This window comes from Pezoporus flaviventris, unplaced genomic scaffold (assembly GCF_033815535.1).
Source record: "Pezoporus flaviventris isolate CSIRO_AGI_PZ_B2104156 unplaced genomic scaffold, CSIRO_AGI_Pfla_v1 ptg000002l, whole genome shotgun sequence".
In the NCBI taxonomy this organism is placed as follows: Eukaryota; Metazoa; Chordata; class Aves; order Psittaciformes; family Psittacidae; genus Pezoporus; species Pezoporus flaviventris.
Window position 1 is genome coordinate 58187713 of NW_026892550.1, and position 12397 is coordinate 58200109.

General features: G+C 46.2%; 1 protein-coding gene across 1 annotated transcript in view; it reads left to right on the forward strand.

The window, feature by feature from the left end:
- Positions 1 to 1128: 1128 nt before the first annotated feature.
- Positions 1129 to 12397, forward strand: part of LOC133274632 (AF4/FMR2 family member 1-like) — a 28887-nt gene continuing 17618 nt past the window's right edge. The window contains exons 1-7 of the mRNA XM_061464131.1: positions 1129 to 1133; positions 1277 to 1397; positions 1963 to 2868; positions 9279 to 9323; positions 10626 to 10712; positions 11084 to 11120; positions 11493 to 11544. Coding sequence (XP_061320115.1) covers positions 1129 to 1133; positions 1277 to 1397; positions 1963 to 2868; positions 9279 to 9323; positions 10626 to 10712; positions 11084 to 11120; positions 11493 to 11544 — 1253 coding nt within the window. The remainder of the gene's footprint in view (positions 1134 to 1276; positions 1398 to 1962; positions 2869 to 9278; positions 9324 to 10625; positions 10713 to 11083; positions 11121 to 11492; positions 11545 to 12397) is intronic.

Here is a 12397-nt window from a genome sequence, read left to right on the forward strand (position 1 = left end):
TAACTGTTTCAGGAAAGCCAGGCCTCTAGCTTGACCTTCAGTAGGGGATCATCGGTGTGGTATTTGAGAAAATGTCAGTGGTGGGGAAGGCAAGGCTCTTCCCTTCCAAACTGGGACGCTCGAGAAGTTGAGTGTACTAAGAAGAATATAGGAATTGCATGTATGCAGTAGACTGTGCGGTAGGGTAGAAAGAGGAGGGAAGAGAGAAAAATAATGCATCCACATAGTGTGCCTGTGAGTAGAGTAGAAGCAGGAGAGGAGGCCAATGCCTGCATCCACATACTGTGCTGCTGCTTGACAAATGTCCATTAATAGTCCCAGATTTTGCAGGAGTATTTCACAGAGATGGTGTAGTTTAAAGTATCTGGCTTTCCGTGAAGTTATTCTGCTGCGCATGTGACGCAGCTTTATTGCTGTTTTGATGTGGGGCTGGCGGAATTGAGTGTATGCGTATGTGGTTGAGGAGGAACAGGGGGATTTGACCTGGTGCTTTCCAGATTTCTGAGACCACCACTTTAAATACATTTGCACGATTGCTTTAAATGGAACTGCATGGTTTGGCAGGTAAGCAAGCAGCTTTCTGACTGCCAATTTAAAGTAAAGACTAAGTTTTCAAGCCTCTTTATAAAGCTGGCAAAGTTCAGTCTCTGAAAGTGGCAACACCTTCAAAATAGTAGATTCTTTTTTACCCTCAGGTGAAGAGTTAGACAGAATCACAGAACCGTGAGGGTTGGAAGGGACCTCTGGAGATCATACAGCCCACCCGCCCTGGCAAGGCGGGGCCACCTAGAGCAGATGACACAGGAAGGTGCCCAGGCAGGTTTGGAATGTCTCCAGAGAGGGGGCCACCACTACTCTCCTGGGCAGCTTGTTCCAGTGCTCTGCCACCCTTGATGTAAAGAAGTTCTTCCTCACGTTGGGGTGAAGCTTCTTGACTTTTAGTTTGTGGCCATTGGTCCTCATCCTGCCGTTGAGCACCACTGAAAAGAGTCTGGAACCAGTGTTTGACGATTCAATGGACGGATAGTTTTTCCCTTCCCACCTTTCTTGATGTATGGTATCAAGAGTAGAAAGCCCCGAGAAGGATGCTTGCTGTACCTTGTATGTATTATAGCACCATGCGGTGACATGACGTAACTGATTTGCCAACTGTAAGCATCCTGTTCAAAATGACTTTCATGCTGGACATGCACTGTTGTCTGAGAAGCACAGTAGGTACTCGTTGGTAACAGTGGTGTAAAGCGTTAACCATCCTTTCTTTCTCTCTTTCCTAAAGCTTATGCAATGAGGACAGAAACCTGCTGCATGCTAGAGAGAGAGAGAGACGAATTGGGGAGGCTCAGCAGGAGAAAAACAAGCTCCCTGAGAAGCCTCCCGTCTTTGCAGCACCCTACAAGGTAATGGGGGGGGGGGCGGTGTGGTGGAGGGAGAGGAGGAAAGATGGTTGGAGCGTAAGAGCAGAGCTGTGGCTTCTGCATATGGTGTAGCAGAGTTGAGTGTGACACGTGCAGAACCAGCATCTTCCCATCTGCTTAACTTAAGCTCATCAGAGTATGTGTTTAAAGCTCTGAAGATGGTGCAAGCGCAGTAAGGTCTTTGGGCTGGGCAGATTCATTTGGAGGCTACTTCCTGTAGTTTGGGAATTTGAGGGAGAGCACCCAAGAGCAGCTTGGCTGCCTGTCTGTGTGCAGCTGTGATAGAAACAAACGGGTCTGCTGTTAGTGTTCCTGAAGACTGCAGGCACACCTAAAAGTTTGGCTCAGAAGAACTAAGAGTGAGCAGAGCAGTCCCACTTGCTTTGGAGGGACTGCACTGCAGGATCAAGATGAGCTTGCCTAACTTTGCTTGTGGTGATACACGGTGATGCAATTAAGGTCCTGACGAATCTCTCTTACAGAGCTGAGTCTCCTGAAGTTGAGGGTCCGTGCTTTTTCCATTTCTGCCTCTGTTCTTCTGTTGCAGACTCATAAAGGAGATGACTTGTCAAACCAAATTCGGAACGTGCTGGGCAATTATGAGGATGTCATGGGGCTCATCAACTCCAAAACCCAATGGAATTTCTTAGGGCTTCAGGAAGTCCTTCCTCCGGTCTCACCTGAAGCACCTCATTTCCCACACTCCCTTGATGAAAATACCAGCCCTACATCATCACCTTCATTCCACGACACAGCCCACCATCCACCCACTACGGCTGTAAGTGCTCCTCCTGCTCACCGCTCAAGTCCCTGCGAAAAGGCACAATCAAGGACAAAACCGCATTCAGGTTTGCACGTGCAGAGCGGCAGCTCATCCAACGGTCAGAGCCAAAGTCGCAAACGCAGTTGTGGTGACAAGGAAAGTCACGAAGGTCTTCATCGCAAGGGAAGTGACAGGCGTGCGGCTGGTGAAGGTCGTGCTCATGATCTGGACTACTCCATTTTCTCATTTTCTTCATTTCTGACACCTTTGCCTCCTCCACTGGAACCTCTGTCACCTCTGCGTTCCGACCTGCACGTCAGTTCCAAGTCAGAAAAGAGCAGCAAAAGCCAGGAGCTGACCTACAGTCAAAGAAAATCGTTTCAGGACCTAGTGACAGGATCAGAGGAAGAGGAAAGTCAGGACGGCTCAGACATTGACCTGAGCAGCAACACTCGGCCTTCCTCTCGGACGGTTCCTACAGCTTTGCCATCAAAGCCCAGCGCGATGCAGCAGAAACCAACTGCCTGTGTGAGACCAATGGATGTCCAAGATCAGGCGCGAGAGGAATCGCCAGATCTCAAACCTCTCCTGGAGGAATACCATAGAGAGCCCTTTGAAAAGATCTCAGATCTGAAGGTGAATGCCAGAGCCAGACTATTCAAATCAGAAATCCCTTCTGAGCCCGTAAAGGTGAGTTAGGAGACTCTGTTGCTGGCAGGGTAAGCTCAGCTATGGGAGGACAGGTCACCAAAGGGCAGAGACTACGAGCAGCATTGATGGCTGTGCACACTTTATCACTTTTAGAAGGTGTATTTTAAGAGTGCCTTTTGCCAGTACATCTGGGGGAGATACCTGGATGGTGAAAATGCAGCACTCGCCATGATTCCGTGTCTGTTTTATCAGTGAGGCTGCAGCAGGCCTTATGGTTAGAGCGACTGCTTCTGTTGCTGTGACTTTTGTCTTGCCTGTAAAGATTGTTGAAAAGAAGAAGGGGGGAAATGATACGCTGAGAGGTCAGGGGGTGATGTACCTACAGTCAGTGCATGCAGAGCGTTGGTACTCGGTCTGAGTGCTGGTGAGTAGAAGTCCCATATGTTTGCTGAGTACTGGGACAGCTGACTGTGCAGGGAGTTCTATGGTCACCTGGTAGGATGAAGGTTTTTGGGCTTTTTGGGGTTTTGGGTAGTTGTCTGTGAACACCACAGGGCTCTCCTAAGTGAGTTTGTACGATGTAACTGTAGACCCTCAGGGAAGTATCGATGTAAACAAAAAATATCCTGAAGATTTCTACCAGATGGACTTAGCCCTTGGGAAGCACGAGACCATTCTGTTTCCCGCTCCATGGAATGTTTTTTGAGCAGTTTCTCGAAGGAAATTTAGTGCAGAAGTGGGATTGTAAATCATAAGCAAGACCCTGAAAGCCCTCTAAAATTCTGCATTCAGGGAAAGACTGTAGGCTCTTTCTTGTCCCCCAGCTATGAGCAAAAGGAGCAGAGCTCTTTTGTTTGTTGTTGTCAGCAGAAGGCATCCTGGGCAGCAAGCTCGAGCATATCTTAGTTCTGGTCACTGCACTTGTCCTTTCTCTGCCAAGGACTGAGACCTAAGGCAGCTGGGCAAGGAGAGAGGTGGAGAGAGTTTTAAGATTGTGTTTTGCCTTTGTAGGAGAAAGGGAGAGTGTGGGTGCCTTCTGCCTTTTGTGGAAGAGGGTGTTGATCAGCTGCAAACGGCTGTAGGCAATTTCTTGTGGAAAAGGAGAGGAAACTGGCAAAATGACATTGATGAGAAGTTAACAGGTACCTTAATGCCCAGGTTTGAAAAGAAACAAGTAATAGACACAGACTAAACCCAACCAAACAGTAGCTATGCTGGGTTTGGATCTAAGTGACTAGAATTTTGTTGCAAAATGCCTTTTAGCTTTTAATAGCCTGATTCCTGCTGACCTCCAGCAGTACATAAACCCTCAAGTGGTTAAATGGCTTTAGGAAGTAAAGCTAGAGCTTCTGAGAAACTTGAAACCTTCAGGCAAAGGAAGGCAAACCTGTGATTTTTTTTCTTTTTCTCCGAAGCTCTTTGGACACAAGAAAGAGGTCCATGCATTTAGTTTGAGATTGAGCAAAATAATCCATCTTGGAGTTAGAAAAGCATGTAATATCTTTGAGGACTGTTTTATTTCCTCCAGGCAGCCAGGCAGGAACAGGACAGTGCACCCATTGTTTACTGAGCATTTTGATGTAAAATGCTTCCATTGCCAGGAGCCTTCATTGTCAGCTGAAGAAAGCAAGAGTAGAAGTTGATGGAAACGGTTTGGTTTGTTTTCAAACCTGCAGCAAGGGTGGTGGCAGGCTGGAGCTGCTGTCTTGTCTTGTCTTGTCTTGTCTTGTCTTGTCTGTGAGTGGGGCTTCTGGGTTGACCCTGGGACAGAAGCAGGAGAGTGCCTGGAGGTATGGCATTGTTTCAGTGACTCAACTTTAGGTTGCCTTGGAAAGGAGAGGAGTGGACTTGAATGGGTTAAGCGCGCTTGTGAAATCGTCCACAGGGGACTTGGCTGCATGCAACCTGCTGGTTAAACTGGGGCTCACAGAGGACCTGAAATAGCACCCAGATAAATTATTTTAGAAGGCTCCTGTGGACTTTGAGCCTGGTGGCTTTGATTTGTAGTCTGCCATGAAGTCGCGGGTGTCAAAACCAAGCGAGCAGCGTAAACACAAATACGAGAACAAGTAGATTTTGATGTAACTTTGAAGATTTCTGTCTCGCTGGATGAGGCAGAGCCATTCTGTACATTTCTGTGGTGCCTCAGTATTGCTTTAGTGTGCATAAAGCAAAAAGTATAGCATGGTTTTTGTTTTTCATGAAATGTAGAAGTGAAACTTAACGCTGGGAGCAATGGCAAGCAGATGGACTTTAGCTTTGCTTTGCTGGAATTACAAGAGTCTTGCTCCATTACGGTCAAGAACTAAGCTGGTGAGAGGGGAGATGTAGGATGCGTTGCTTGTTTCTGCTCCTCCTGCACTGCTAAACCCACCCAGCTGGCTACCTGAAGCTAGAAGAAAACTTGAACAAGTGCATCCCCAAACGTACATTTTACAGCTGCTGCAGTGTGAGGTGCCTTGTTAGTGCAGCACTGGAACCAAGTTTCTTCTCTTTCCACAAGGACAGTCGGATAGGAAGGTTTTTGAAAGTTGGGTTTCCGTTTCAGTTTTCTTTGAGTTGCATTTTGCCTTTCCTTCTCTCTTCCACCTTTTGTCTTGTTTGTTGTGGCCATTGTGTTTTTGATGAAATGAAGTGAATTTTCTGCGCTAAAAACGGTGCGTCTTGCGGTAATTATTAACCCTCTGTGAAAATTAATCCTAGCCTTAGGCAATCTGCTCAGAAAATTGCCTTCTCTGCTCATGGGTTTGTCGTTCTCTGACTGCAGCTTCCCGAATTTCGTAGAACAGCTCGAGCTGCTGCTACGGGGACTCGGCTGCCAAACAGTATCTGAACGTTATTTTGCAGTAGCAACGAACCCTCAGGCAATTTCCACGTAACAAAATGGCCTTTAAAGTCTGTAGCTATAATTCATGGAGCAGTCATGAAAGACATATTTAGCTCTGTGCAATCTGAGAATTTAAACAAATTATATCAACCAAGATTTTGTGACTAGATAACAAAAGTCCCTTTTTGAGCTTCTGATTTGAATGGTTTTGAGCCAATACAAAAATAGCACCAAGGGAAACCTAAGGGTGTGCAAGTATTCCCACGCTGAAGTCAGGGAAGGGATACTCATCCTTAAAATACAGCTTGTTTCGAAGTCTGCGCACACTTTATCTGGTTTGTTATTGGCTTAGTGCAAAGCCCACAGGCAACAGTGCGAAGACACCTCGGTAAGCTTCAGCTCAAGTTCCATATTTTTCCTTATAAAAAGGCTAATAACTCTTTTTGTGTGAACTTTAAAACAGAAACAAATATAAAAAACAACCCCTACAATTCCTGAACCTGAAAGAAGTCAGAAGAAAATCTTGTGTTAACTACCTGCCTGTACCTCCCGTACTTGATGCGGTTTTGCTGCTTTTGTTTGCTCGACACCAGTGTTGCGGTTTCCCCTGTGTAGCCAGTTCTCCTGTGGCTTGCAGGGGCCTTTTTTACTGCAGCAGCTGCCAGTTTTGTTTGCCCTCTTAAGAAAGGGTAGACGTTCCCCATGCGTCAAACACTTGTGGGAATCGGTGAGCGGATGAAAGAAAGAGATCTGTTGAACAAGTGCACTGTGTCTGCAGCAAGCGATAAACATCCCTTAAAAACATGCTTAAGGACCACCCATGCTGATAGTTTGCTTGCAGGATGGTGCCTGCCTGACTAGAAATTATTTTAATCACAGGTATATTCACACAGTCTTCGTATTTGTTCCAATAAACGCTCTCCTGAATAGGTAACTAGGAACGGTTGCTTCAGCTTTCCCCAAAAGCAGCTTTGTCACCACATCCTCTAAAACCAGGTGGATGGAGTAAGCCATGCTTCAGATCGTTGGACCTGGCTTTGTATCAGAGATGTATTATAATCTCTTTAGTGGTAAATCTTTGGCAGAGCATCTGCTTTGGTGTCTGGTGTTCCTTAAGATAGCCTGCAAAAACCTGTATGGATTTCTGTGTTTACGTGTTTGTTTTCATCAAGTTGATTGTAGCTTCAAGTTTTGGCAGGCTTTTTCAGTACACAGCAGCACATTATTGCATCCCTAATCAAGATGATTAGAGGCTTGGTTAAAATACATACAGTCTCTTTTGTTGGCTGGGTCATTTTGGAAGCGTGCCCTATGTGTGTGCATCTTGCATCTATCTATAGTATTAGAGGGTAGATTCTTAACACAGAAATGCAGGTGGAAAATCACTTTGAAGAGTAAGTTAGTGTGTTATTCCTAGCGTGACTTGTGTGTGAACAGAGAGTGCATTTAATATGCAAGATCTCCTCCCGCTCTGAGCTAGCGAAGCACGTACAGATGAAGTGAGGACAGGGTGGTAGGTTTTGGTCTGATCTTGCCCCGCCTGTTCTATTCAAACTAAGTCTTCATTCATGCATATGCAGTTTTGTGATCCCCATTGCATTCAAGGGGCAAAAGCCCATGCGGTTGACATGGAAAAATAAATTTGTAACCAAATATTTCTATTAAAATATAGTATTAAATTGGAAGCAGCTGTAAATGTGAAACTTTTTCAGCAGCCTGAAGAGGTGACCTTCTCTGCTGATAATTGATAGCTGCAGTGGCAAAGCTCTCATTAGGAAACAAAGAAAACTGCCAGCACAGTGAAGGGCATGGAACTCAAATTGGCTTTTCTGATCCTGCTCGCTCGGGTTTTCTCAGCACTAATAATTTAGCCTGAAACCAGGCAAAGAGCAGTAGCTGGTATTCTTGAGCCACACACACACACACACACGTTGCGAGTCCATTTCAATTAGGAGGAGATAGCAGGCAACATAGGAAATGCCTGCGTGCTCTAGCTCTTCTTGACCTACGCTGCTTGCATATCTACAGGCACCAGTTTCACCTGAGGTGAAAGGGACTGAGAAGCAGCACAGGGCTGATTGGTGTCAGAGGGGCAGCTCTACGTGGGCTGTGACGACAGAGCCATACAGATAAGCAGGTGGAAATTACTGAAATGAGAAGGAGCAGAAAGGTCTTTAGGCGAGGCAGGCTGTTTACAAATCAGGGAGCAAGCTTCAGCCCCCTACTTCCACATGCGAGAGCTGTGTGGTCCTTCAGCTCCATTTGGCACACCTTGGCAGAGTGGAATAAAAATGTGTGCTGTAATTTCTAATGGAATACCTTTGATAAAAAGCAGCAGCCTTAAAAGCTCTTCAGCCATTACCCCAAACCAGCGCTGCTTATTCCTTGTAGTATCTGTGGCAAAACCTTCTTTTCAAAAAGATGCCCACTTTCTGAGTTTCCCAGCTTTGGCGAGCGTTGACTGCATTGTGCAGAGAGGAGAAAGCTGGGCTTTTGCCACTATTCTGTCAATGCTTCTCGTGCTTTGCCCTTCCGCCTCCAGCTATCACACCGAGACCAAGGAGCAGGCTACTGGTGCCTCCTGCTGTGAGGCTGTAACTGAGTCTGCCACAAAAGACGGCAGTGCCGGGCAGGCTGATGCCGTCCCTGTCTTGAGTTACTGCCTGGTTGGGGCACTGCACTGCTTCTGGTTGATGGCTGGGTGTCTGGCCCACACATCATGGCCAGTGGACATCTCCTTTGTGTACCAGGTGGTTCCTCAAGCAATTTAGTTTGCTTTGGGGTGATTCTTATTATCCCGAGTTCCTTGTTCATCTCTCTCTAGTATGTCTAAGAGATCTCTGTAAGCCTCAGGGCATGTGCTTATGGAAGTGTGTGGGTTTTTTGGAATTGCCGGTGAAAAGAGGACTTGGAGGTATTTCGGAGAGTTTTGTCACACAGTTGCTGTGCAGCTTGAACAGAATGCCTGTGCATTTCTTAAATTGTTTTCTGCATGAAAATCTCCCTCCCTTCTTTTGCGGGTGTGTGCACCTGTGCATTTGTGCAAGCCTGTTGTAGTGAAGGCAGACTAGTTCCTCCCCGTGTTGCTCTAACCCGGCGGTGCATTCAAGGTTTTATCCTGAACTGCACAAGTTAGTCATACTGCTTTTCAACTTTTCTAATCACAGTTGGTGTTCCCTTGAGTCCAAGAGCTGGCATTTAAGAGTCCGGTGGGTTATTCTTCCACTTACAGCCACCTTTACTTTGCCTGCTCCCAGTTTAGGGCTTTATACTGGCTTCTTATTCTGCTGAGTGCACGTGGGTGCACAGAAGGACACCAGTTAGGAAGCAGGGGGAATCCTGTCAGCTGGACAAGCACCACTGTTTAATGAACTCTCTTTCACTTTGGTTCTTTCTCATCTTTATTGGAATATATCTTCTACTAAAGACTTGAAAACAACAGGCTTTGTAGAATAAAGTGCCCTTCTGATGGGGCTTTTTAGTCTTTTCTTATTAAGGGACTCCCGTGGCCTTTGTAGAACTGTTGGTAAGCAAACGTTTGATGAGTGCCTCTGTTTATCTCAGTCAGCTGGTAAAGGAACAAAGAAACTCATGCTGCTTCCTTCTTTTTATTTGCTTGTAGCAAACCTTCCGCTGGGATGCCCAAGCCGTTAAGGAAATTTTGAAGGTAGGTGCTCTTAAATAATAGATCGACGTGTTTGTGTTTTGTATACATTGAAGTAGTGGTGGGGGGAGGAGGAGGAATATCACCGCGTGCATGGCACTGCTGCTGGACTGGGCTTCTCTGTCCCTGTAATTATGGTACATTTGCGCCAATCTGAGCCAGCTCTTAATGCAAAACTGCCTCTGCAACCTGTGTCAGAGATGGCTTTGTGGGCAGCGCACAGGCTGCCAGTACTCAGCTGGGTCTGAGTACATGGGACCCTTTCACCGAGCACAGAGTGCAAATAAGATAAGTGTTCCAGGAGAGGCAGTGAGGGTGGCAGGCCATATGAGTTCCTTTATTTCTGGGAGGGAGTATTACACTCTTCAGGATTTAAACTTAATAGGGAGACAAGAAAAGTCTGTCTTGTGTGATTTCAACAGAGTGGTTCTGAATTTCTGAGCCCCAGCTTCCCCAAAGGTTTTGTCTAGATTGACCCCCATTAAGGTGTTTTAGCGTATGTTCAAGACAAAGATCGTTGTCTGTGCTAGGCTGTTCACGTGTTTGTTGCAGTGCAAGCCAAAGCTTTAGCCCAGTCCTCTGTGTCCAGCTGTGGTGCCAGAAGAGGCAGGTTGGAGGTTGATCCCTATCTCCTGGCTGCGGTCTGTGTGCTGTGCTCTTAGCCGGACCATGGCTTAGCCCAACTAGCTGGTCCCTGGGTGAGAGTTAGGGCAGGGCAACAGGGCAGAAAGGCTCCTAAAGACATAGCCCATCAGGCAGTCGCTCTCTTTGGTTTGAAACCACGTCTTGGAGCTCTGCAGCAAAGGCATCTTGGCCAGTCAGAGCAAAAGGCAGTGTTTCAGGTAGAATAGCATGAGGAATGGCTGGCAGTCAGAGCTCCCTAGCTGACCCCCTTGAGTTTTGAAAAGCCTTTCAGGGGGGTGTTGTTGCTGTAATAGGAACATAATAGGAAGTTCCTGAACTTTGAAAAAGTCCAAAGCTACTGGTAGACAGGTTTTATGTCCTTTTCCCTTTATTAACTGTGATAGCCTAATCCTGCAAACATAGGAAGTATTTAACTCTCTACAAGGTTCACCGAGGTTGCTGCTAATTGGGCAATGCAAGTATGCTTGGAGAAAAAGAGCAAGTGCTCATGACGGTCTGGCTCGCTGAGCTCAAAGAGGGCTTCTTGCTGTGGTATTGCCTCTTGGGTTTACGATGGGCTCAGCTTTTTATTGTACATGAATATAAATGTCTTTGAGGTACAACTTCAGTTGCCTGTATCAGCAAAAATACTGTAACCCACTTCTGTCATTTGCTTTCCAGGAAATGACCCAGTCATGGCCACCTCTTCTGACAGATATTCCTACTCCTCCTACTGCAGAGCCTTCCAAATTTCCATTACCAACAAAGGTAAACACCCTCTTTTTGCCAAGGCTTTTGATAAATTAGAAGAGAGCTTTCCAACTCTTGCACGTACTTTCATCTGATGAGCTTTCCAACTCTTGCACCTCCTTTCATAGGTAAAGGCTTTTAGGAGAAATTATCTTTAGAAGTCACAATGGATTTTGAATTGTGTGATGGTTACTTGCAATGCATCACTTCTGTCCGTGCTAAGCTACATCAGGCAAGCTTAGACTATTGGAGACTTCGGAGTTATTCTTTGTCACGTTGCTCAAAGTATCGATTAGAGTAACAAACACAAGGAAATCGGATCACTGATACGCTGCTATTGAGAGATGATGTATTTGATTCTCAACTTGCACCTTGTGCTTGCTTTCTAGGAGTCGCAGCCTGTTGGATGTGTAGCACAGAACCAGAGTAAGTAGAAATCCAAAGGAAAGCACACTGTTCTATGTGTATTGAGAGACGGTTTTGAGTGTCATACATTGAGAACATCAAATGTTTACCTTGATTAAGGGACGTGGTTTCCTGTGCTTTGTTAAACATTGATGAGTTTAGAAAATGCTGAAGAGACTGTATGCATTCCTTACCTAGAAATTAAGGCAGCAGTTCAGCAGAGAACAAACAGTATTTCATTAGGAAGCCCCATTTGGAGTGATAAATAATCTCAGTGGCAATCAGTTACGTCCTGGAAGAAAGTGACTTTCTAACCTGATGCTCAGAGACCATAGGGTAAAATACGCTACCGGTGAGGCAGATAAACCCCGCTGATTCTCTTTTGATTTACAGGACAGTACGATGGACCTTCGGATACGTTGCCTCGTTCTCAGACAACAGTATCGTAAGTAACCAGACTCAGTTGCCATCTCTTGGTTGAGATTGTAGAGTCTTGCACTCAAGCTCTGTCAGGTCTGTAAAACTCAACCCTTTTCGTGCTGTTCTGACATTCTGCAGAGGAGCCTCCCCTGGCTGGTAGTGTGGGATAGTGTCTTCCTGAGTAGTTAGCTGCTGCTTTAATCCATTCTTTCTTTTGCTGCTCCTTCTTCCACCCCAGCTTGCTCCTCCTGAAGGACTTCTGGGACTTTTCTTTGCGCTGTTAAACATACTCGTTTCAACTGCTGCAGGCTCTGCCTTCCTCCACAGACAATCTTTTTCAGCTCTTCTCAGCTGCCTGTAAAAATCCCTTTTGAGCTTGAGTCAGTTTTCCAGGCAGCAGAGAGAGAAGAGACTTTTACTGTAGACAAGAATCTGAAAATACGCCTTTCTTAGCGCAGAGGTCCAGAATTGTAACTTCGGCATGGTACGTACCTCTGTCCTTCGCCAACATCCCCTCTCTGCTCAGCGTCCGTGCGGGCTCTTCAGAGCCAGTGTACCCACAGTCAGCAAAGACAGCTGAAGTGGGAGGAAGAGGGTGGCTTAGGCTAATGTTCAAAATGGAGTCAAGAAGGATTTCCCCAGGGACTTCCTCTGCACCTGTCCCTTGAACCGATGCATCCCTTCCTCTTTGTTTTTCTGTTTTCACTCGCACAACAGGGCTTGCTTTCTTTGCTGTTTAAAGCACACGTGACTGAAAATCCAGCTGCCTGGAGTAGCTTGCCTTACCAAGTGTAGCTGGCTGAAAACAAACAGCGCTTGTGCTGCTTAATTTGAAGCAGCCCTGAAATCCCAGGGTGCTCGTGTGCCCAAATTAAGCA